This window comes from Megascapheus bottae, chromosome Y, assembly GCF_031878675.1.
Source record: "Megascapheus bottae isolate mThoBot1 chromosome Y, mThoBot2.hap1, whole genome shotgun sequence".
Lineage (NCBI taxonomy): Eukaryota > Metazoa > Chordata > Mammalia > Rodentia > Geomyidae > Megascapheus > Megascapheus bottae.
The window spans coordinates 7501-32821 of NC_143548.1; the positions used below are offsets into that span (position 1 = coordinate 7501).

General features: G+C 38.9%; 1 protein-coding gene across 1 annotated transcript; it reads right to left on the minus strand.

Annotated features, from left to right (window-relative positions):
* Nucleotides 1-6069: 6069 nt before the first annotated feature.
* LOC150040176 (gametocyte-specific factor 1-like) lies at nucleotides 6070-23638 on the minus strand. The gene is made up of 8 exons (XM_090327305.1): nucleotides 23603-23638; nucleotides 20947-20991; nucleotides 20360-20460; nucleotides 19408-19534; nucleotides 18878-18961; nucleotides 18490-18553; nucleotides 16812-16907; nucleotides 6070-6364 (listed from the first exon to the last, which is right to left on the minus strand). Exons 2-8 carry the CDS (start codon nucleotides 20960-20962, stop codon nucleotides 6070-6072), a joined length of 783 nt encoding a protein of 260 aa, XP_090183431.1. The 5' UTR covers nucleotides 20963-20991; nucleotides 23603-23638.
* Between the last annotated feature and the right edge of the window lie 1683 nt (nucleotides 23639-25321).

Here is a 25321-nt window from a genome sequence, read left to right on the forward strand (position 1 = left end):
GCGCCCTCTGGTGTGAGGCAGAGCTCACTGCATCATGTAAGGGTGGAGGGTGGTGAGCATTCATCCAGGGTGCCCTCCAGTGGCAAGTGTATCTCACTGCACCACAGAGGGGAGGAGGGTGGTGAGCATTTACCCAGAGCTCCCTCTGATGGGAAGTCAAGCTCAGTGCACCGTGGATGGCATCCTCTGCTGTTCATGTGGGAAATGTTAGTGTGGCATGTGAACACCATGTGTGGAAGTGTGTAAATCACACATCCATAGTTTTCCTTACATTAATTGTGTGTGTTTGTGTCTACGCGCACACTCTTTGTTAATAGAGTTTGAATATAGGGATTGGGTGCTGTTCCTTAGCTTTTTCACTTAAGATGGTGCTGCAGTACTTGAGCCTCAGCCCCTTTCTGGCTTCATGTTGTCTAAATGTGTGTATGCATGGGTGTGTGCTTTGTCTCTCTGTTTTCCAACATGCATATCACTCTTTAAGCTCTTCTAACTCTGTTGGTCTGAGGGAAGGAAGAAGACAGCAAGAGAGGGAGAGAGGAAGAATGCAAGCTAGTCTTCTCTCCCTTTTTCACCTGTTTTTGTAGTTTATGAGGGAACATGAAATACACTAATAAACAAACTAATCTTGGATGGAAGCTGTGAGACAGCGCTTGTTGCCTCTGAATTCCTCGCTACTGTTTTCAGTAGCTATTTTCCTGTCTTCCTGTTTTAAATTTTTGTCAGAAACATTGGTTGATGGAGGCAGAAGATGGAATGTTTTAATTTAAATTCATCCTTTACCAAATGGATAATGTAAAGGTTTAATTCCCCACTCCTAACTGAAAACTGGAAACATCAACAATTCAGCCTGTTTTTTCTTGTCTGTCTTTGCTCGCTGGTCTAATTTCCTGTGTGTTCTCCACTCACACCCCCCCATGCCCCACTCTAACATACTGATAATCTGGGATGCAGGAGAGAGGCCATGCAAGGCACTAAGTGACTGTCCCTAGTAAGTGTCCATGGAAGGTCCGAGCCTGCCTGTCTCATTGGCTCTCCAGTTCTAGTGGCAGCAGAGTGTTCCCAAGGGCTCATGGGCTTCTGCACAGTCAGGGGTTGATCTCAGGTGTTTTGCTAGGTGGCAGGTTGGCAGGTGGGCAGAGGTTGCTCTTGGTGAGTGCTCCTCCTCCTCCTCCCCTCCGTGATGCTGTGAGCTCTGCTTCCCATCAGAGGGCACCTGGGCTGGTGTTCACCACTCTCCCCCTTCCCTCCATGATGCAGTGAGAACCACTTCCCGCCAGAGAACGCTATGGGTGAATGCTCACCAACTTTCCCTTCCACATGGTGCACTGAGTGCCACTTCCCACCAGAGGGTGCCCTGGGCCCTCGCTCACCATCCTTTCCCCTCCATGGTGCAGTGAACTCCACTTGCCCCCAGAGAGCCCACTGGCTGAATGTTCTGCATCCTCCTCTCCTCTGTGATGCAGTGAGCTCTGCTTCCTACCAGAGGGTGGGCTGGGCTGGTGATCCACGTCCCCTCGTTATGGTGCAGTGAGCACTGCTTCACAGCAGAAGGAGGAATGAGCCTATGCTCACCACCCTCTATTTTTTCGTGGTGCAGTGATATTCGTTTGCTGGCAGAGATTGTGCAGAACCCATGCTCACCATTGTCCTCTCCTCCACAGTGCAGTGAGCGCCTCTCCTCACTAGAAGGCGCGCTGGGCCTTTTGTTCATCCTCCTCCTCTCTCCCTCGGTGTATTGAGCCCGGCTTTCCTCCAGAGGGCGCTCTGGATGAGTGCTCATCATCCCCTCCTCTGTGTGGCAATGACTAACTCTAGCCCTGACCCGAACCCAAACATTAACCGAACCCTAACCCAAAACCTCACCCTGACTCTAACATGAACCTGAACCCTAGCCCCTAGCCCTAACCCCTAACCCTAACCCTATCCCTAACCCCTAGACCCTAACTCTGAAACATCTGCTGTTTTGATGAATTCTCCTATAACATCTTTCTAATTTTTTGTACTCGCAATATATGCAAACAACTCAAAGGGCCAGGTGGCTCAGGCCTGTAATCCTAGCTACTCAGGAGGCTGAAATCTGAGGATCTCAGTTCAAAGCAAGCCCAGCACTAAAGACCTTGACACTCTTATCTCCAATTAATCAGTATAAAATGGAAAGTCGGGCTGTGGCTCAAGGAGTAGGACGGGAGCCTTGAGCTGATCCAAGGTGTGGAGCCCCAAGCCCAAGCTGTAGCCGGAGCCTGCCCTTGAGAAAGCCTTGCTACCTATGCAACCCTGTCCTCAGGAACAGATTGGACTGTCTCTCTGGCCTCCCACCCTGTGCAGGTCTGTCTGTCTCCTGTCCCCTGACTCTACACAGATTTTTCTTCCTTCTTGTTGACTCCTGCTGAGTGCTTTCAGACTTGTGTTAGATCCATCTTCCACGTGGGAAAGGGAACAGGCACCCAGCCAGATGTCCACCTCTGGGAGGCCCTGGGCTACCAAGGACAGCCAAGAAAACAAGTGAGGATGAGGATGAGGGGCTGGCTGAGGTGGCTAGGCTGTCGCCATGTCCAGAAACAAAGGGCTTTGGGGAACTAACCTGTGACCCTGCCCCGGCCCCCAGGCCAGCCCAAAGTGAGGCAGATCTTGGACATCTGGGACAGTGGCCATAGCATCATCTCTTTGCACTGCTTCCAGCACATGGTGGCCATGACAGCTTGTCTCCTGATGCCCTGGGTGGGTGCCTAGCATGTGGGCATGTGGCCAAGGGCATTTCGTGTGACTGTCCCTTGCCCCTTCCCTGTCAGGCCTGTGAGTGGCTAATCTACAGGGTCAGTGAGCAGTCACGGAGCACCAGCTCTTCGCCTGCACCTCCACATAAGCTGCTCCGTGCTTGTCTTCTGCAGTGGGTTTCCTGTCACATTTTTGGTGGTGGGTACTCTTAGGTGACTCCACTTCTGATATCTGCAGGAATCGAGAGGCTGTCCAGCCAGAAACAAGGGCACTAATATGGGGTGGTGGCCAGCTGGACACCTGCTTGGCTCCAGCGCCTGGGGGTACACCTGCTGTATTGTGCCCTTCTTGTCTTACTTGCTGAGGGAGAGTGAGAGCTGCAGCCTCAGGACATCCAGGCCTATCGCTAAATGCTAGATCCTCGGTGGCCCAGAGTGGAATGGTGTTCAAATGCCCACTGATGAGAAGGTCCCACTCCATCCCATTCAGGCTGCTCCATGGCAATAGGGAGTGGTGATTGGGATCCTTTCAGTTTTCAGAATCTGGAGTTTTGCAATTTACATTCCTTGAAAGGTATGTCATTAAGAGCATCCCCAGGTGTCTTTAGTGATGTGCCTGGGGGACTGGGAGAAAGCCTCTGCTTCACTCTCACCTACACAAGGTAAACATAAACTAAAAGCAAGGAAAACATCCTGCTGTCCCTGGGACCAGTGCTGAGGACTGCACACCTGAGTGTAAGCCAGTGGGATGAGGAATGCATATGGTATATAGGATAGTAACCAGGCCCAACTGCCAGCCTTGACAAACCTCATCCTCCAGTGAGCATAGCACAGCAGACTGGACCTTTGGACAGACATCACAGCATTGTGAATACAGCAGAAAGGAGGCAAAATACAAAGTACATTTGCTGTAACCAAATGCTGGTTAAAATGCAGAGCTGAATAGGAGTATAAATGAGCCAGGCACTGGTGGCTTATGCCTGTTGCCCTAGCTACTTCAGAGGCTGAGATCTGGGGATCATTGTTCAGAGCCAGCCCAAACGTAAGAGATATGGACTCATGTCTAGTTAACCAGCAGGGAACTAAAAGTAGAGGCATGGTCCAAGTGATAGGGCATCAGACAAGTATAAAAGCCAAAGGACAGTTTAAGCCTAGTACCCGAACACACAACCACTAACAATTTTGTGAATAAGTTCTGTTGTGTAATGTGATGAGGTATGTGGTTACTGTGGCATGAATACTGAAACTTTTACTTGTCCATGAAACAGTTGTTGGTTGATGCTCCAAACCAAAATCAGGGACAATGGGAATGGCACCTGAAATCTTCCCATTCCAAGTATTAGACACATGCTGAGGTCTGCAGAGAATTTTGATACTTGACCACAATGCCTGCTTTACACCTCTACATGTCCTGTACATCTCAGAAAAGACATCTAGACAGGATTCCTAAGGTTCCCTGCAGAGAACAAGAACAAGAGAGGACAGCAAGGATGCAAAGACACCTTCAAAATTAATGCTCCTTAGCTGGGCATGGTGACTCATGCCTGTAATCCTAGCTACTCAGGAGGCTGAGATCTGAGGATTAAGGTTCAAAGCCAGCCTAGGCACAAAAGAACCTGAGACTAATCTCCAATTAACATAGAAAACTGGAAGTGAGGCTTGGCTCAAGGGTAGGGTGGTACCCTTGAGCTGAAGAACTCAGGGACAGCACCTAGTCTTGGGGTAGAGCAGTAGCTTTGAGCTGAAGAGCTCAGGGTGAGCACTCAGGATGAGTTCAAGGATGAGTTCACAAAAAAATAATAATATTCCTTGGCCCAAGACTGCCAGTCCTGGGGACTGAACTCAGGGCCTAAGCTTGGTTTTTCTCAAGGCTAGACTTCTACCACTTGAGCCTTGAGTCACAGAACCACTTCTGGCTTTTTCTACATATATGGTACCAAGGAATTGAACCTGGGTCTTTGTGCATGCTAGCCAAGCACTCTTACCACTCAGCCAGTTGTGGGGCTTGAAGTCTGAGTACATCTTCATAAAGCAACTTCCACCAGACTCCGGGGTCCGCCTTCACAGTCCAGTCTACTTTTTCTGTCTTTCTTCCACAACAACATCTTGACATTTGCAGACTCATTAGAATCCAAATGATGTTGTGTATTTATTTATAGCTTTAGGAGTGAAGTCTGGACCTGAGCCACCAGGTCCTTGTGTGTGCAGCAGGACAAAGATCCTTCATCTCAGTTGCATTCTCCCAGGCTAGGGCCAGGAAGCTCACCCATGGTAACCCTAGCACTGGAACCCTGCTTGGGCCAGCTGAGGGGAAGGAACAGCACCATCCCAGTATACAGAAGGGAAAATAACACAGGGGATAGTGGTGACAAGGACCTTTATGTGAGGTCACCCAGCACAGGCCTGGAGGTTCTGATTGTCACTTCATTTTATTGAGTTATAGCTTGAGATGTGCAGCTTGAGATGTGCAGATTCAGACCCTTCCCCAATGCCCCCCAAGGTAACAACAGTTCCCAGCGCCAAGGAATTGGGGGCAGGGTTGCGGGCAAAGGAAGGAGCCCACAAGGGTGCTTGCAGGTCCCAGGACCAAGCATGGCTGACACCAAACAGGCAGTGTGGGGTGGGGACCTGCCTAGGCTGTAGCGCTGGGTGAAGGGGATTCTGTACAAGGTCGTCCTCTTCAGGGCTGAGCGTGGCTCCCAGAGGTCCCGCCCGACCCAACTGGCCTGGCCCTGCCATGGCAGGGGCGTTGCCCGTCTGGACCTGTCCGTGGCTCTGCCATGCCCACTAGGGGGTTGTCTGGTCTGTGTGCATGTCCCCGGCCTGGCCTAGTCCTCTGGAGGAACCATTCATCCGGGAATGTGTTTCCTACCTGGCCCCACCCACGGGGAAATGATTCTCTAGGACACGCCCGCTATGTGGCCAAGCCCCCATGGTGCCCAGCCTACCACTGTGGTGTCAGGGTTTTTAGCACCCTTTGCCTCCTGACCAGCAGGAAGGGCAAAGAGAACACGCCCCGACTAAGTTGAGACCGAGAAAGGATAGGGCCGGCTGACTGCCTTCTCCCAGCCCTCCCTTCTCCAGAGGGAAGACACAGATGCTCCAGGGAGAGTGTCACAGCAGACTCGTTTAATGGGAAGATACCAGGGGCTAAAGTAAGAAGCAGGGATCTATTAACATAAAAGTAGGCAGGATAGGGGGAGGTAGGTGCGGTCAGAGAGGGCAGCGAGGCCAATCCATGGGTTCGATGTAGCCTTATTTTACATCACAAACCATAGCCAACCTCCCAACCAGGAGACAGGCAGGCTGGATCTCCAAAACCAGGAAATGAGCACTGGGCCATGAGGTAGGCCTTTTACCCTTGATGTGACATGCCCCACACTGTGGTGAGAGCTGCAGATCCAGCTCCAGCTTGGACCAGCCAGGACAACTTAAGGTTCTGCTCAACAAGATGCCCTGCTTGCCCTGATCTACTCCTTGGCAGGCTCCGCTGAGGCTCTGGCAGAGCCCTGGGTGAGGGCTCAGGCTCCCACAGCAGGAACTCATGCAGCAGCGTGTTGACTGTATCTGGGAACCCCAGCATCACCATGTGGCTTCTTTCATCCATCAGCTTCAGGAAGGCCAGGAGCAGAATCTGTACAGATGCAGGTCTCAGGGCAGACAGGGAGCAGGCTCAGGGAGCCTCGGGCCTCTTCCACCAACCAGCCTCTCACTATATCTGAAAGTTCGTCCTGCAGGGGACTTTCCACTTCCATCCAAGAAGGAGCGGGAGGAGGCCTGCCACCCTGCTGGAGCCCACAGGTGTACATTCATTACACACTTATGAAGATCCTATGATAATCACAGGATTTTTCTACCTCAGCCTGACCGACTTTGAGATGGGAGCTGTCTTGTGCACTGCAGGAGGGTTCACAATACACCTGGTCTATTTGTTGAAGAGGCTCTTTCTTCTATCTTGTTTTTTAGGCTCCCATATTAGATAGTAGGTGGCTATCCATCTCGGGATTCATTTTTTTTATCTTCCATTCCATACACCATCTTTGTAAACAAATTTATATCTTGGTGTTGAAATTCCTCCAAATGTCTTCTTTGTGAAGGGTTGATTTTTGCTACTCAGGATTTTGCATTGTCCCATCTGAATTTTGGATCTTCTAATCTATATTATTGAAAAATGATGTTTAAGATAATGAGGGCATTGCATAAAATTTTCACAATGTTAAACCTCCCACTCTTGGACCATGGGAAGATTTTCATTTTCTCAAACATGCTTTCACTTCTTTTTTTTCCTTCAGATATTTGACCTTTTCATAATAGTGGTCCTTCACATCCATAAGATAATTTCTTTTATTCTCTCTCTCTCTCTCTCTCTCTCTCTCTCTCTCTCTCTCTCTCTCTCTCTCTCTCTCTCACACACACACACACACATTATTTACATCCACATGCATGTGTATATCTATTTATACATATATATGTATAAATAAACACCCATATACATGTGCTTGAGGCTACTACAAATGGGTTTATTTCCTGATTTCAGTCTCCATCTATCATTGTTGGCATATATTATACTACTGATGTTTATTGATCAATTGTACACTACCTCTCCTGACAAACTTTTGCATCTGCTCAACAAGATAACCAAGAAATCTATGCAGTTCTTCAAATACAGGATCCTGTCAACTGCAGATAGGGATACTTTCACTTATATTTCCCCTTTTTCTGTCACCATATTTCTCTTCCTAGAAATTCTACTATTATGTTGTGGAGAGATAGAGTGACAATACCTTTATCTTGCTTCTGATGTTACCATTCCATGATTACCTAAACTCTTAACTTTTCAAAAGTACATATAATACTGGTTATATGTTTGTCATTTACCATCTGCCTGATATTAAGGAATTTTTTTATCTATTTCTAGCTTCTCAAGAGTAATTATCTGGAAGGTAATTCCTGTCAAATGCCTTTCTGGAATTTATTGAGATTATCATGTAGTTTTTGTACTGGTTCAGTTGATGTATGTCCTGAATTTCATTAGTTGACTTACACATTTTGAATCAGGGTTGATTCAATACAATGAATCTGTATTGAATAGTATATGATTTTTTTGGTTAGTTGTTGAATTTGGTTGGTTGGAATTTTATGGAGAAGTTTTGAATTGATGCTCACTAATGAAATGGCTACACAGCTCTCTTTCTTTGATAAGTTCCTCTATGTTTGGAAATTAGGGTTTTGCTAGCCTCATAGAAAGGGTTTGATTGTGATCTTCCCTTTCAATTTTATTGATCACTTTGAAGCGTGTTCAAATGGGTTTCCTTGGAAGGACATATTCATTTAGATGTAAATCCATAGTTACTGGAGTTACTTTTCTTAGATGAAAGTCCTTTTATTGCAATTTGTATTTCATAGATGTTTTGGAACAGCTTATTTGACTGAGAAATATGCAGTTATTATGACTGAATTTCCTTTGTTAGCAATGAAACAATGACTCTATACTCTGACATATTTAAGGATCCCTTTTTTTGTACATATTGATCCTGTAAGTTTATGGATGTGTCACTCGCATATCTTTTTCAGTTTTCTGTTTGGAATTCTAAAGTCTTAACATATCTGAAAGGTCAGATAGAAGGTGCTCAAATTTTATTGAATATGTTTCCTATATTTTCTTAACTTCTGTTCACCATTGCCAATACCTAGCAGTCTCAAATTAGATCCACTATTGGAGCCTTGTGCTCATTGTAAGTTCTTTGGTTTATCCTAGGGGGTTGGATAACTGTATCCCCCTTCTCAAAAATGTCCTGTCTTCCATCCTAAAACTGTATTGTCCATCTGCTCTTCTATTATCAAGATTTTGTATGTTGGATTTTTGTTTCTCTACCTTTAAATTGGTCATGTTTGATGACCTCTATTTCTTCCTTGAAGTTCTTCTTTGGTTTTGTGTGGACTTCTTTACTTCCTTGATTTCTTTATCCTTGTCTTCTCTCATGTCCTTTATCTAGGTGACAATTATTTCATTGGGATTCCATTTCTCCTCTTGTAATTCATTTAGCTTTTTGTTTGTGAATTCCAGGAAATCCTCTAATAAATTCTTAGTCTCATTATGCTCATGATTTTGCTTGTGTAGGCTTCCTTGTCATTAATCATAGTCACCAACACCATCTCTTTCACAGCCTGTTGAGAAATATTTTCTAGACCCAGCCTTTTTTGTATGCTTACTGTCTGGTTATATTTTGTGGGACTGTCTCCTAATTCCCCTGGTGCTCTGTATTTTTAACTGCTTTATCAGTTTCAGTAACTACTCCATCTTGTTCTGAGTATCAAGTCCTCATTTGCTTTTTGGCAATGATTACCCATACATATCTACAATGCAATTTCCAGCCACAAGCTTGACTTACAATTATTGTCATGAACCTCAAGTAAATGAAGAGAACTGCAAGAAAGCAAAAACTGACATGTGTCTTGCCACTCAAACACCAGCCGATCACTCTGTAATTTATACATAGTTTTACAACTTTAGCACTGCTTTATTGAAAGCACTCTCTCAAAACTGAGCCAGGTGCCTGTGGCTCACACCTGTAATCCTAATCAGGAGGCTGATATCAGAGGACTGCAGTTCCAAGCCAACTCAGGCATGAAAGTATGTGAGACTCTTATCTCCAATTAACCACCAGAAATCTGGAAGCTGTGCTGTAGTTCAAGTTGTAGAGCACTAATCTTGAGCAGAAGAGCTCTGGGACAGTTCCCAGGCCCAGCTTTCAAGCCCCATGACTGACTAAAAAAATTATCAGTATTGTTGGAAATTGCCTGATCATTAGACAGATGTTAGATACATATTACCACACATGTATGAAGCGTATCATCCTCACTTCTTACTAGATATTATTGGCAGGTACCCAAATTCAGAGACCATTTTTCACACAACCTTCAGTTGTAGAAAATGCCTGTCATGTGCATTGTTTTCCATGTTAACTTAAATCCAGGACTTTGATGACTGTGTGGGGAGTACTGATCTCAACTAAAGCTTTCAGTTTGGTGTTCAATAGAGTGGTAAAAAGAAGACCATATGTAACATGTCCCATTAGTGGGTCAATGTTTTCTGTGACTCTACCTACACAAGCAGAGCAACCATGCAACCATTCTTATTGGCAACTAGGATATTAGGCTACATGATTTGTTCCTGACCCAAACTGAGAGCAGATAATAAAGTGATATGAATAGTGCCTGTTGTCTGAATGAATGTAATACAAATTGAAGTCCTAGATTTTTGGCTTGGTTCTTTGATTCCTGAGTCATAACTACATGATACACTATTTAGCTATGTTTATATTCTAAATGCATGTAACTAGGAATCAATAGGAAAATGAACCATAGTGTGAAAATTTTACTCTTGAAATATGATCTAACAGTGACTGTTCAGCCTAGTTCAAGTTAATGGGAATGAATAGCATTTCTGCTGCCCCAGATGTTGAGTTATGGTGTGAATACAGGTATACATACATGTTGAAATGTCCTATGAAACTTGTTCATCACAGAAACACATTGGTGGGAAGGAAGCAGACATAAATGAAACAGAACCCAAATAGTTTTCTAAAATTAAAGTAAGTCCACCCACTGAGAAAAAAAAACACTTGTATGAAGCCTCAAAAGTTGGACAAATTTTAGTTCATCAGACATGTTGGAAAGCTTGACATAGTGTCAATCTGGGTTCAAAATCTTTGATCTGGTTTTTGGTTTGTGTGCCACAGCCATGTACAAGGACAGACAACCCAAAATATTGATGACACTCACACGCACCAGGTTTCTACATTCCTTCCATACACATACATGTGAAAATATAGTTATATGTGTGAAGAGATGTGGGTTTGGGCTGTAGCTGATTTGGCTATTGGCTGGAAGCATTGAGAAGTACTGATATATATCATTTGATTGAATTCTCACAATTTGCTAGTTTGATTCAAGGTCTGCTGATCATATGCTACCAAGAATTGTTAAGATTTCTCAATTCTCCTTACTATTCTTCATAAACTGAAAAGACTTAAGTACCCTCTGAGACATTCCTTTCTAGGCCATAATTGTAGGGTTGCACATGAATCTCCACTTCTATGACTAAAGTTCATATATCCCTAAGGGGATTGCACACCACTTGAAATCACAAAACTAAAGCAATAAGAATGGTCACATATGCTTTTAATCAGACACAATCTCAAACACCACCTGTATGTGTGAATAAGACAACTGAGATATTTGCTTTCCTCACTAAAATTCTTATATCTATATCTATGAATTTCTTAAGGATCCTGCAAGCTATCAATTATTCCTTAAGAAAGTGAGACTTCTAGGCTTTGTGTGAGCTGTCCTCCTTTTTTTGAGAAAGGTTGTAGACCATCCATGTACATCCATGTAACAGTCTACATCACAAATATGTGTGCATGACCTTATGCACAAGTGTGTAAGCAAAGCAACTTTCTGAAAATGGGGTGCAATAAAGGACCCCTAAAATATTTAGAAAGCATACTACTTGTAATAATTTGGGAACTTAGGACTTAAAGATGAAGTGATGCCTATTTTTTTCTTTTTTTCACATACTTATTCACTGAGTATTGAAAACATGCATTTATGCATTAGGGCAAACGTTAGGTTAAACCATAACTAAACATGTAAAATATATTAGTGCACTGGTGATAAAATGAATCATTGTGGGGTTGAATCTTTGTAAATATATAAACTTTTTGAGAGTATATACAGAAATAAATCTTGATTAGTCATAGCTATTGTCACAATGTTTATGGCTTGATATATGAATCTCTGAAACCTCTGGATGTTTAAAAGGAATATGCTTGTTGCCAATAATGTATAAATAACTGCACAGAAAAGATGATTTCTATGACCACAGTGCTACTAATTGATCAACAACTGTTAAGGTTGTGATTTATTTTTAATTTGCCATTCCTGGGGCTTAAACTCAGACCTGAGCACTGTCCTTGTGCTTTCTCAAGGCTAGAGATCTATCACAGCACCACTTCTGGCATTTCTTTGTGCATGTGGTACCAAGAAATCAAACCCAGGTCTTCATGCATGCTAGGCAAGCACTCTACCACTAGGCCAAACTCCTGGCCCACAAGTCATACAGAGATGGAAATAGGGGTTTAGAAGGAAAACGTTTAGAATTACATATTTCTGACTGGATCACATTTCTGTGGATCATGCCTGCGATCTTACTTGGGAGACTCATCTGAGGATCACACCTTAGACAATGTCTTTGGCAATGTTCATTTTCTTGCCCCATAAATGATGTACACTTTTCATCTAGTGCCATATGGCACAAGAACACTTTTTTATAAATAGTTTAGACAATTTAGATTTATTCTGTAGCAATCTAAATTTGCTTTATTGTAATCTGATTTTAACATGCAGTGGATGTCTTTGGACAGGTTTAGACTGAAGAAGGAAATCTTAGTTTGGACTACAATTTTGTATACTAGAAGATTTGTCCCCACAGTATTAGTTACTATCTCTGTTTTAGAATTTTTTTCTGTTTTAGAATTTTTAATGTGCCTATTGTTATCAGGATATGCAACTCCAGAAGAAAATACTATATTGTATCCAATATCACTGTACATTCACTAGTTACTACAGTTATACTATATAAAATGAAGCATCCTATTAATGGGCAAAAGTAATGAAAGATGAAATAGTAAATCACCTCAAGCATACAAAAACAGATTCCAAATACATTATCAGAGATTCTTTGCTCGTACCTTAATAACGTTGAGTGAAGCTGAAAATTCAAATTGCAAGAAACATAGACATATGTGGGCTTATTTGTGGATTCAAGTACAAATTAGGAGTAACTACCAATGGCCTTAAATTTGTAAAATAAATTATATATACTCAAGGAAAATGGATTTCAGAAATTAATCCACAGGCTTATTGCCCTTTAGTTTTCAGTAAGGGAATCAAAAATAGCAAATGGGGCTGGCACAATTGGCTAACCACCTGTAGAAAGCTGAATTTGGATCCTTAAATTTCACCCTGCAATATAATTAATTCCAAATAGGTCAAAGACTTTGAGGGCAAAAAGACGCCTTGAAATTTTTATTGGGAAGAATAGGAGATACACAAAGTCTCTTTAACACATTTTGATAATGTCTTAATAAAGACCCAGAGACACAAAATTTTAATAGTTTAGAGAAATGATACTGCATTAAACTGCATGACTTCTGCATAGCAAAGAATATAGCTACTAAATTAAGAAGAAAGCCCATAGAGTGGGAGAAGATATTCATTATCCAAACAACAGAAAAGGGCGTCATGTCTAAAGCATACCAATAGCTCAAAAATTAAATCTCTTAAAAACAAGTCCTCAAAAAAACAATCATCTCATTAAAAGGTTGGCTAAAGACTCATAGAGACTTCTCTGAAGACTAAATAAGAAAGGCCAATGAACACATGAAGAAATGCTTGACATTTCTCCATAAAAATGAAAATCAAAAGAACTTTGAGATTCCACCTCATTCTAGTTAAAATGGCTATTATCAAGAAATCTAATAATGGAGGCTGGCAGGGATATGGCCAGAAGGAATGCTAATACACTGTTAGTGGGAGTGTCACCAATTTGTTCAACCACTCAGGAAAGCAGTATGGCAATTCCTCAAAAGCATAAACATAGTACTATCCTATGACTCAGAAATCCGACTTCTTAGCATTTATCCTAATGTCCATAAACAAGGACATAATTAAGCTACTGGCACAACCATGTTTTTGCAGTATTGTTTATCATAGCTAATATATGGTACCAACCTAGATACCCCTCAATAAGTGAATGGATCAAGAAAATGTATTATTTAGACACAATTAAATTCTGTGCTGCCACCTGAAAGAATGTCATTGCCCCATTCATAAGAAAATTGAAAGACTTGGAAAAAATATTGACTGAAATAAATCAGCCCAAAGTAACCTTGTTTCCCTTATTAGTAATAATTAGTACACCTCTAGGATTCCCCTAGATGTGTTACTGTATCTAATTTTGGTAGCTGGTATATTGTGTATATGTCATTTTATTTGAAATGGGGAAGGATGAGGGGAAAGAAAAATGATTGAGAAGGGCTGGAGAGAGGGAACTAGGGGAAAACATGAGGTAGAGTATCAAAGTTCAAGAAATAATGTAGCTACAACCTGACAAATGAAACTAACCCCTCTATATATCACCCGAAAATTAAAAAAATACAATTATTCATCTGCTTGAATTTCACCACTATTGTTGGTAATTTAAGCAACAAAATGAGAAATACATTTGAATTCTTCTTTGTTCAGAGGTCCCAAGAAGTAGTTTCTGCAAAGGAATGGGGTGGGGGATGGGAGAGGACAGTATTTACATTTCTTTGTCGATTAAAAAGCTAATCATATATTTATGGGTAATATAAAGTTAGTTCACCAGTACTGCTAAAAGTCTCCATGTTTTACTTATAACATGTTGCTAAGTATCCAAAAAGCAATTATGTTCTCCGGAACTTGCACAGCCTTGGAAAATTGACACTTGCATGGATACTACAGGAAGGGCTATCTTTTTGCATTGTCTATCTCAACAGATGCAATTTGAACATTTAAAATTTAACTCGCCTCTATCAAACACATCAATCAGTTAGATGTGCTTGTTCCAAGCTTTCTGTGAAGATCACCCCTCCAACATCAAAATTGCATTAGAAGCCTTGCTGAACAATATCCTATAACCACCACTGAATTTTCATGCAGCACAGACAAAATCAGGAAAAGTTTCTCTATGTCGGTTTCAAATGGGAAAATTTCAGTCATAGCATAGACATGTTATCCTGACAATTTTACATAGATTTCTTAATTGTTTGTTCTACCTTTCCATTATTTCAAATAAAAGACCTACAGATAATTACACAGCAACATGGAATTTTTTATATGAGAAGACTAATCCAAAAGTTCATAAAATAATAAGTCATAAAATTAATGAAACACAAGGCTGTGAAGGGATGTAGAACAGCATTCAGCAGGACGATTTACAACAATTGCATCATGCAATCTTGTGGTCATGGACAAATCAGCTGGATTTCCATGTAGACGTGTGAAAATCTACATGCCTTAGACAAATGACAAAGAAAATTTCTAGTGACTATAACGAATTTCATAGTATAAAAAAATGATATGTTTCAAATATGACTGCCATTTTTATTCTGAACATTGCAAGTCTGTATGCCAAATATTAACAGTAACTAACTAGTCTTCTACTAAGCAACTACTTTTTCTGAAACAGTTTCTCAAAGGTTGATTACTTTTAGTAATCTAAGGAAAAGATGTGTAGAGAACTTAAATTTTTATGCTAATTTCATAATAGGAAGACTCTAAATCATCCATTAACCAGGTAAAGCATCTCTTGAAATAACCATGGTAAGGTACCATGTTGCACATCCATAGAGAACTGGGCAACTGAACAGAGAATTTCAGCACAGTTAAGGCATCTGATCCCACCAAAGTAGCATTACCAACATTTAGCCAATATTGACAGACAAATAAAAATATCACATTTTCACAAGTTCTCTCATCATAAAATCTCCAATAGAATATCCTCTACTCCAGGATAATTACAAGCGATCAAATTATTATTAATTACCAATTAGTTATTAATATTATTAAATTTAATTTGAAGTTATTAAATATTTGTAAGTGAACAAATTTAGAAGAAGTTATTCAATTTAACTAAATATGTTTTCACTTCAGCTGTTCTGACAAAGGTCACATTTGTTAAATACCATTCTGCCTTCCAGAATTTCTCTATATGAATTTCAAATGGGAAAATGCAACCTATTTCAGAATCTGCAAATTAAGCTTCCCCAAAATTGTTTATTTGGAAGAAGGTTGGATAAATTTCCATAAGGAATGGGATGCCTGGTAAAATTAAGTCCACTAGAAAAGTATCAATATTGTTTGACAAGGTGCACATTACATATTTTCCTCATGGTGGCATATATGAATAAAATTTTCATTGCATAGTTTCCTCAAAAACATCTGATCAGATAGTGAGCTATCCCTTATACTTACACTTATAAGAGTGTCCATTATTCATCATTCCCTTTTCTGCTGCAAAATAATTCAGAGGATATTAAATGATGGAGTAATGTATGTCAATACATAGAAAATAAAATAATGTTTTGAAAGCTATTTCTTAAATCATTCATAGTCATCCAGTATATTCCAAATTTCAAAAGAGCCAGCATTTAGTTTTATATGATGATGGTGTGTTTCCTACTGTTGAAAACACTAATATATCAAAGAAACATGTGATTGTTTACAGGTTAGCATTCATTTTTATGATTATACTGGCTTGGTCATTGTGTGGGGGTGAATATGCTGGATTTTAACATGAATTAAGGGTCTAGTCAATTTCTATATCATTTTCACCAAGAAAAGTGCTTTACAACTCCAACCCTGGATCTACCTTCTGAGTCTTCATTTCACATCTGAGTCTATAAAATTTACTTGCCAGGAATGGCCTTGAAATAATAATTCTCAGACTCTAACCTCCTGAGCTGTTCAAATTTCAAGCATATACTTCAAGGTACTGATATTAGTTGTTAGGGGTATGTGTAACAACTGCTTAATGTAAAACTTTTTATTGTCAGTCCTGGGATCTGAATTCAGGGCTTGGGCACTGCCATTTTGCTTATTTTTGTTCAAGACTAGCAATCTACCACTTTAGCCACAGCATCACTTCTAGCTATTTCTGTTTGTGTGTGGTACTGAGGAGTTGAATCCAGGGTTTCATATATGATACACAAACACCCTACCAAACACTCTACCACTAAGCCACATTTCTGTCCCTGCACAAAAAACCTAGGAATATTCTACTTAACAGATATATTTTATACTTCCATTAAGAAAGTGGTATTTGTATCTATGTTCTTGTCTCTTCATCACTATATAGTTCCTTCAGAAATAGGAAATAGATGATATCAAACAAAACATTTAAATCCACACATTGAATTCTCAGTATAATCTAAGATCACTAACGTTCACAATATAATTGTGTTTGATTCCAATGAGGATACAAAAGTGTTTTCATCTAATACTACTTACTGCATTTTCCAGGGTAGAACATGTGGCAGGCTCTGGTTGAGGTTTTGACTTGAAACCAACTTACTCTTAAGTTCCAGGATCCTTTTGCGTTCAGGACTGAACAGAGAAAATTATGATTTCAAAATTTCAGTTAGGCTTCCATGAACAGGAGTGGTAATTTCTGCAATCAACATTAACTTCATGAACCTGAATTAGTGAAAATTTTTCTTCATGCAAAAATTAAGTATATTCATTCATGGTATTTCAAACCTTGCAGTGGCATTAACAGTTATATATCACTTTCACACTCTAAAACTACAGAGCCTAAGTGCCACTTTCCAACACTACAAGAATGAGTTTGCTGATTAGATTTTTTATGAAGATATTCAAAGCCTCATCTGGTAAGTAACACTTAGAAAAATGTTGATAATAAACAATTTTTGCATTTTCTATCTTTCCTTTCTTAAGGTCAGTCATGGGGCTTGAACTCTGGGCCTGGGGGCTGTCCCTAAGCTCTTCACCTTAAGCTCTTCACCTACTTATATACCCCTGAGCCTGGCCTTTCACCTCAGCTCCTCAGCTCAAAGCTATGATAGCCACTCCTGAGCCACAATCACACTTTCCATTTCCTAGTGGTTAACTGGAGATAAGTGTCTCACTTTCTTTAGTTTCCCAGGCTGGCTTTAAACTGTGATCTTCACGTCTCAGTTTCATGAGTAGCTATGCTTACAAGGAATGAGCCTCCATGCCAGGCTGAATATTTTTGCTAGTCCTCGGCTTGAGCTCAGGGCCTGAGCACTATTCTTGGGGTTTCTCAAGGATAGAGCTCTACCACTTGAGACACAGCACCACTTGTGGCTTTTTTCTATGTGTGTGGTACCAAGGAATTGTACCCAGATCTTGGAGCATGTTAAGCAAGCACTCTACCATGATGCCAAACTCCTGGCTCCTCCTGGCTGAATTTTATATCTTTAACAGCCTGACTTAACGTACTTGGATGATGTATTTCAGAAACATGGAATTTAAAAGGAATTTATGTTCTGCTGGTAGGATGTGAGTTCTAGAAAACTTTTAGTCATTGTGCTGGACATCACAATTTCTTTTATTATTTATCATTACGTGTTTATCATCAAGTGTTTATCAATTTATGATAAAATTATCACTCCTAAAGAAAAACTGCTGATTTAGATAGAATTCCAGGGACTGAGGTGAAGGATGGTCATATTACTTCTCAAATTTATATTGGCAACACTTTTCTCAGTTGTATTAACACTCGGGTGATCAACATGTAAAGCCACAGGACAATTTTTCAATAATTAATTGGATATTCCTGTTATCAGTCTTAATATGTATGTTTTGAGTAGGTTCTGAGAAATCCTAAAAAATTACAGCATAATAATTTAAGTCAGACAAAGAAATTATCTAATTATTTCCCAAGATTGAGACAGATGCAAAAATTGGTATCTGTGGATTCTACATTTCAAGTTCTGTGAGTGCTGATTTGTCTTAATAGTTATGGTGAATCCACACACATATATTGTTTCATCAATCACAAAATCTCTGCATGATTAGAAACCTTCCTTGATGAAAGAAAACTGTAGGAGTACTGACAAAGTAGTGTCTGTTATATTCCACTTTTTGTGTTCATTTTCATTTTTGTAAGACAAAAATGTGCCAGATCAAAAAGCTTTTCCTTTACCTGTTGTTGCTACAGGATGTGATCTTGCCCCACACAAAAGGTGGGCTAGGGTGATCCAGTGATTCTGCCACAAAAAGAAATATGTAGTTGGTTTAATATTGTAAATTTAAAAGAAAGAGTAATATTGAGTACCTTAAAGCAGTGATATAGAAAAGATTAATTGCATAATACATATATAAAAGAAGGATTTCAAAACATAGAGGATACAATTAAATCATACTGCATTTCAGCATGGTTGTACACATTCCAATGAGGACTGCTTTACCACATGTAGGAGGGGGAGTAGAGTTTACTGAATACTTTGTCAACTTTAAAGAGAATATGAGTAATGTCTAGATATATTGAGGTATAGCCAAGATAGAAACATAAAAATGGGAGAGTTATTTACCTTTATTCCAGTCTTCCTCACAGGGAGGGAACTTCCATGCATTTTCAGACCTCCTGTCTTGTGTGTGATCCGAGGTGAAATTGACTACAAGACAATGGGTATAAAACACACATATTCTCTCACTAATATTTTATTTACAAACAAGTTTTCCACTAGTTATTTGAATGAATGTTTTCAACTTCATTTGGCTTCCAAGTAAATGAAAAACCCAAAGGTAATTGTGGAGACTTGGCCTTTATGCTGGAAAAAGTGGTTAGTGCAGACAGAAGAAAGACACTAGTGAGAAAATAGTTGCATGCCACCCTTAATGAATCTTAAGACATCACAATTTCCTTTTAAATTCCATGTTTCTGAAATACATCTTCCAAATATGTTAATTCAGGCAGTTAAAGATATAAAATTGAGCTGAATTAAAAGCATACCTAGGCCCAAAGACTAATAGACAACTGTTGTATGAAAGACAAAATTGTGAATCAGAATATTGTGGCAGTTTTTTAATTTGGTGGAGGTGTCTTACATGTCAGGCTTACCTACAAAATCTTCAATGCAGGTTTTATCCACACAGTTTGCAATATGCTTACGAAACTCATCACGAGGAACTAAGTGGCGAGCATTGAAGGGACATGTAGCCAATTTGGCAGCAATACCTGGATGATTCTGTGCAAGCAACACACAAATACAGTAAATTCTTGAATGTTTTACATCACATTTAGCAATCTACTTATGTGCAGGAATATATCTGTGTTTTATTCAAATAAGATGGCTTATGCTAGACCACCTTGTAGGAGGCTATGACATAAATACTTGGTAATGTTTCTAGTGTGTTATGTGATCAAGAGAAAAGATGTATATATTATGGACAGAATTCTAAGGAGAGCAGTAAAATTTTGAGAGAAAACAATCTATGACCCAAAACTTGGTCAAAACTGAGGCCTTGTATAACTTTGGGTTGAAAGGAACTGTAATGACATTGAAATTACTGCCTGACAGTGGCTTGGTTATGCAGTAAATCTCTCTGTTATCATCACTTTATGATCAATAATTTAAATGGAAAAGATTCAGCCTAAATAGCCTGTATTGATATATATATACATATATATATATATATCAGTTTCAACTTGCTATTTAAAATTATTGATTTTGCCCTTGGTGGCTTGGTAATAGAATGGAAAACTTCTTCCATTAGTTTTCCACTATAGGCTACATTGTTTGAATCAGTTTAGATACAACGAAGCAACATGCTGAGGTATTCTATGTGTATTGAACTCTACAAATACACCAGATGGATTGACATTCTGTAAGTGTCCACTTCCCCAAAGCTGAGAACACTGAACCCAAAAAATCCAATCCTTCCCCTTTCTCCTGAGTTATTTCAACACAGATCACTTACAGGTATTTCCTACTTTATTCTATTAACAAAATTCACATTCATCCAAGGGCTGAAAAAATTTTGAGAGCACAGGATTAAATGCTAAATATTACCATTCTACATTTCACCAGATGGGAGGGAAACCTGCGTGCCATGATCTTATGGCTTTTATCATAAGGACATGGCAGTAGTCTGTTAGGATCTGCAGATTCTTCTGAAAGAGAAAAAATGTATATGGGAATTATACAGGCAACTGAAAATTCAAACCTACCCTCCAATAGCTCACATACAACCTGAAAATTCATCTAAAAATTTCCCCTTAAAGAAATTAAGATTCAAAAATACTACTAAAGGTTGTTATTGTGGAAGATAAAATCACACTACTGAACCTTGAGTTGCAATCTCAGTTTCAATTGGGTTATTTTCAGTTTTACATTGAGGAAATTTTTCACTAAACCTAACAAAACAATGAACGTTTTGGAAGTCTTATGCCATGTTGTCTGCTGTATTATGCCCATGAGTTATGTGGTTTTTGAAGCTCAATATCATGTACCAGGATTCAGAATTATACCATTACAGTATTTCTAAAATTTAGTTCATCATATTAAATCAGTTTAAACCCCAACAATATTGTTTCCAAAGACACCCTTTGTGCATCCCATTTACAACATTTCTAAAAGGGAAAACAATATATGCATACCAACTGTGTCTTCCATTTTGACAGGAAGATAACTGTCAGCAAATCCTGTGGAGAAAAAAAGTGGTTTTGTTGAATTTTTACTTTAGTATTTTCAAACCAATCCTCTGGTATAGTCTTACTTCCATTGTCAACCTTTAAAAAAATAGAAATATTCACTTTTGCACAAACAGGTCCTTTAGTCCTGGTCATATATATTTGGAAACACTTTTATTTTCTTTACCTAATTTATATCTTAGATTCATGTTCATTTAGCAGTAACACACATGGATTATATGAAATGGAATCATAACTCTTTTCAGGTGGGAGGAGGCAAAACCTCTGCAGTATTTTGAAGAACCTAGTATTGTCTCAAAGGTTGGACTAAAACATGTAGCCAGAAAAAGAGAAGCACTTAATTTAATGATAAAAATTTTGAGATCAGTGAAAACATAAATTGCTCATCAGATTACCTTAAATATATATACTATATATCATATATATTAATAAATATATATATATCCACTGCATCATGGTTTGATATAAATTTTGGTGACTAGGTTGTATAGCACTATACTAAATTATGGATGGCAGCATTAAACAATTCAAAATCATCTATCAAAATTATCAATCTTGAACTGAAACTATGCAGCCATTCAAAGGATGAGGGAGCAGGACAGTTCCATTTTCCTAGGATATGCATTGCCTCCTTCAAGGGTGTTTTGGTTAATGTCAAGAAAATATTTCTTTACAGCTTTTTTTCAAAATATTTTTATCTATAAAACCAGGATATGTGGGAGTATTGAGACTCAAAACTAGAGTTTAGAACTGTGGTTCAATTGGTAGAAAATATCTAGTTGACCTCAGTTCCAGTCAGTATTATCAAAAACAATGTTTTTCAAATAATATGAAAATAGTCAAGATCAAAATGAAAAACTTATTTCAACTGAATGTGGAACATCACCCAAAAGAAAGATGCATACAGGGTGATTCCTTCTAAATTAAAAAGGTATTAACTAAAGCAGAGCAGGATACAATTTAAAGTCTGCTGTGGGTGATTTTCAAATCCTTTATCAACCGGAGGCTCTGATTTTACTGCTGATTGGCAGCTGCATCTCCTTATCTTTACTTTTTGTTCTATGATGCACTCATTTCCTGGGATTATGTATTTAGGAAGCATTCTCCATTACAGTGAGAATTTCTTTTGCACAAATAATGAAAAAATGTTTGGAAATTACAGACTCAGGATTGAAATTGTGTGAGTGGGTATGGTATTATGAAAATCCTATGCTTTATGAAAGGTTCCCACCATGGAGGGAAATGAATTGGTCCCACAAATAATGCAGCAGAGACAGACACACATTTAGACATCTCCACTTATACTTTTCACTGTGATATAAATTACAGTTGCTATAAAGGTAAAATCCATATAAAGCTCCATAGTCCTTAGTGACAGGATAATCAGTGCAACCAATTCTTTGGTAATAAACTTGTTCTCCAAATCTCTAGGATTAATATTTTACAAGAAACTTCTTAACTATGAACTTATTGTAGCCCCAAAGAAGAAATTCTTTCAACCTAATCTCCTTCACAAACTATTTTACTGACCTTATCTTTTTTATGAAACTCTGCATTACTTTTCTGAATTTATGAGTTTGGATTCATGTGTAGGTAAACTGATGCTGACATACTGGAATAATTTTTAAAAGAGCCCCATATTATCTCCAAAATACTACTCAGTAATAGTTGAAAAGACCAAGGAAAAAGATGCACTCACAAGAATTTTATCTATATTTTAAATAAACAAAAAATTCTATGTTCGAAGAGGAACTATGATCAATATAGGATGATCAGGTGCAAATTCTGTGAAGAGCTCTTTCTAGTTATAGTTGAAGGGAAAAATAATAACATGTAATCCTTCAAAATGTCTCAAGCATGCAATATTATGTGCTAGTTAAGAGGAGTTGGTAGTTTAATATCAGATTTCTCCCTACACATTTGGTTTCTTAGTATGACTCTTGGACAAGTATCAGTGAAGTTATTCGTAAGCCTTACCAAGGCTTTGGGAATATCGACACTCTGATGTGAAGATTGCAATTGTGCTTTAATTTTAGGAAACATCCTCACTTAATGGTCTGGTATATATGAACAGCACCTACACGCAGTAGAAACATGAATTCCTTCTCCTACAATATAACAACATGAACATCGGGGAATTTTCAGTTTGAACCCTCTGGAAATTTCGCTGGATATTAAAGCCGTGGAAGCTGGGCGCAGTGGCTCTCACCTGTAATCCTACTTACGCAGGAGACTGAGACCTGAGAATCAAGATTCAAAGCCAGCCTGGGCACAAAAGAACTTGAGACTCGGGTAGGGTGTTAGCCTTGAGCTAAAGAGCTCAGAAACAGTGCCAGGGCCCAGAGTTCAAGTCCTACGGTCCAAACACACAAAAAAGAAAAACAAAAATAAAGCAGTTCAATGATGCTAAGTGTCAGACAACATCACCTAACTTGAAATAACATGGAAGTGAAGAATTGGAACCCACAATTACTCTGTAGTGGATATTCTGCCAATAACCAAGAGCCAAATAATTAATGACATACATAGGCAGGTATTGGAAGAGAGGACAATTCGGGGTAGAAGAAACAGGTTGAAATTTCTAAAAATTAAGTAGACTCACCAAAATAGAACAAAATTCTCTCCTTCTAAGTCGAAGAAATAACCACACGAAGCTTTTTCCAAGCAACAGTCAGTTTTGTCTGTGGTGCGATCGTAGTGACGTCACAAATAAAGGTTATTTCCGGTTCATGGTCTTAGTTATGGAGTCGTATTTCCGCTTATGCCAACGGAACTCCCAATATTACAAAAAGTGCTGGAAGACAAAGGCCCTCACTTCCTCTGACGGTGATTTCTTCATATGGTTATTCATCACACATGTGCAAGAAGTGATTATATATATTTTGTGGAGAGTTTTCTTCACTTTTGTATTTGAATTTCAATCTGGATCTTCTCATCGTTTCCATTGTTTCTACCTATCATCAACTTTTTTTTAAAATTTCCTTTCTTTCTAATGCTTCATTTATTTCCAGTGACACAACTTAAGGGTACAGTTTTTTTTTATTATTCAAGGCGTTTTTATAGAGAGAAAAAGGGTTGAAAATTAAAATGTAGAAAATGAAAGTATGAATAAATGGGGTAGCACAAGCATGGTCTTGATAATAACAGTTGACCACCGATGTGTGAAGAAACTTACTTCCAATTGTATTTCTTCTCAATGATATAGTTAGTTGAAAATATATTTAACCATGTTGCAAAGAAAAGAAAAAAAATATATATATATGGTAGGTTTTATGTAAGAGAGACAAATAAGACATGAATGATGTTTGGGTGAATGCTACTGAAATAGTAGAATATAAAATCAGAAACATTTCATTTTGTCATTTACCTGATATGAAATGCAGATTGACCTAAGAGACCAATATTTTATTCACAAAGTGGACTCTATTGGAAATTAACTATTAGCATTCATGGTCCACAATATTGGAAAATAATTACTACAGTCAAATAGGAAAAGGATTCCTAAGGGAGTTGAAAATTAGGTGTTATCTTTTAAAAAAATTTTTTTTATTGTAACTGAAAGGGGTTACATTATAGTCGCCATATAGAAGGTGCATTACTTAATCATTGCTACTCCTTCTCAAGGAAAATCATACAAAGTAATAGTGATATTCACAAGACAACATGTTGTGAATGAACTTTACAACTCGGAAGGGGGTGAATGGATGGAAAGTGGGAGAAAAACATGGAATGGGGTAACAATGTTCAAAAGTAAAATACTCACTAACTTACAATTGTAACTATAATCCCTCTCTATTCATTCTGACAATAAAATAAAATGTAAAAACAGGAAAACACCACAGTTACATATGTAGAAATGAAAATTATTTGAAGCAAACCAATAAGTCTCTCAAAGATACACTTAAGTTAATAAACACACAAGGTTTCACATAGATTTCATTGATTGCCCCAAAAGTTTAAACAATGAACATAATTGAATTTGCCACTTTTACAGAAAGAATTAATCCCTATATTGGATCTTAATTGTTCTTTCAAAGTCTCTACACCTACACATATAGGTAAGATGCCAGAAAATGTACAAAGGAGATAGAGGAGTAACATAATTTTTTGTAGAATGAAACTTCAATAGGGCCAGGAGTTTTGCCTCATGGTAGAGTGCTTGCCTAGGACACACAAAAACCCAGGTTTAATTCCTTGGTACCCCACACATAGAAAAAAAGCCAGAAGTGGTGTTGTGACCCGCTCTGCCTGACAAAATAATGAACCCTCAGTGAGAGTAACATCCCACAGTCTTCATTACTCACAGAAATAAAGTAGGTCT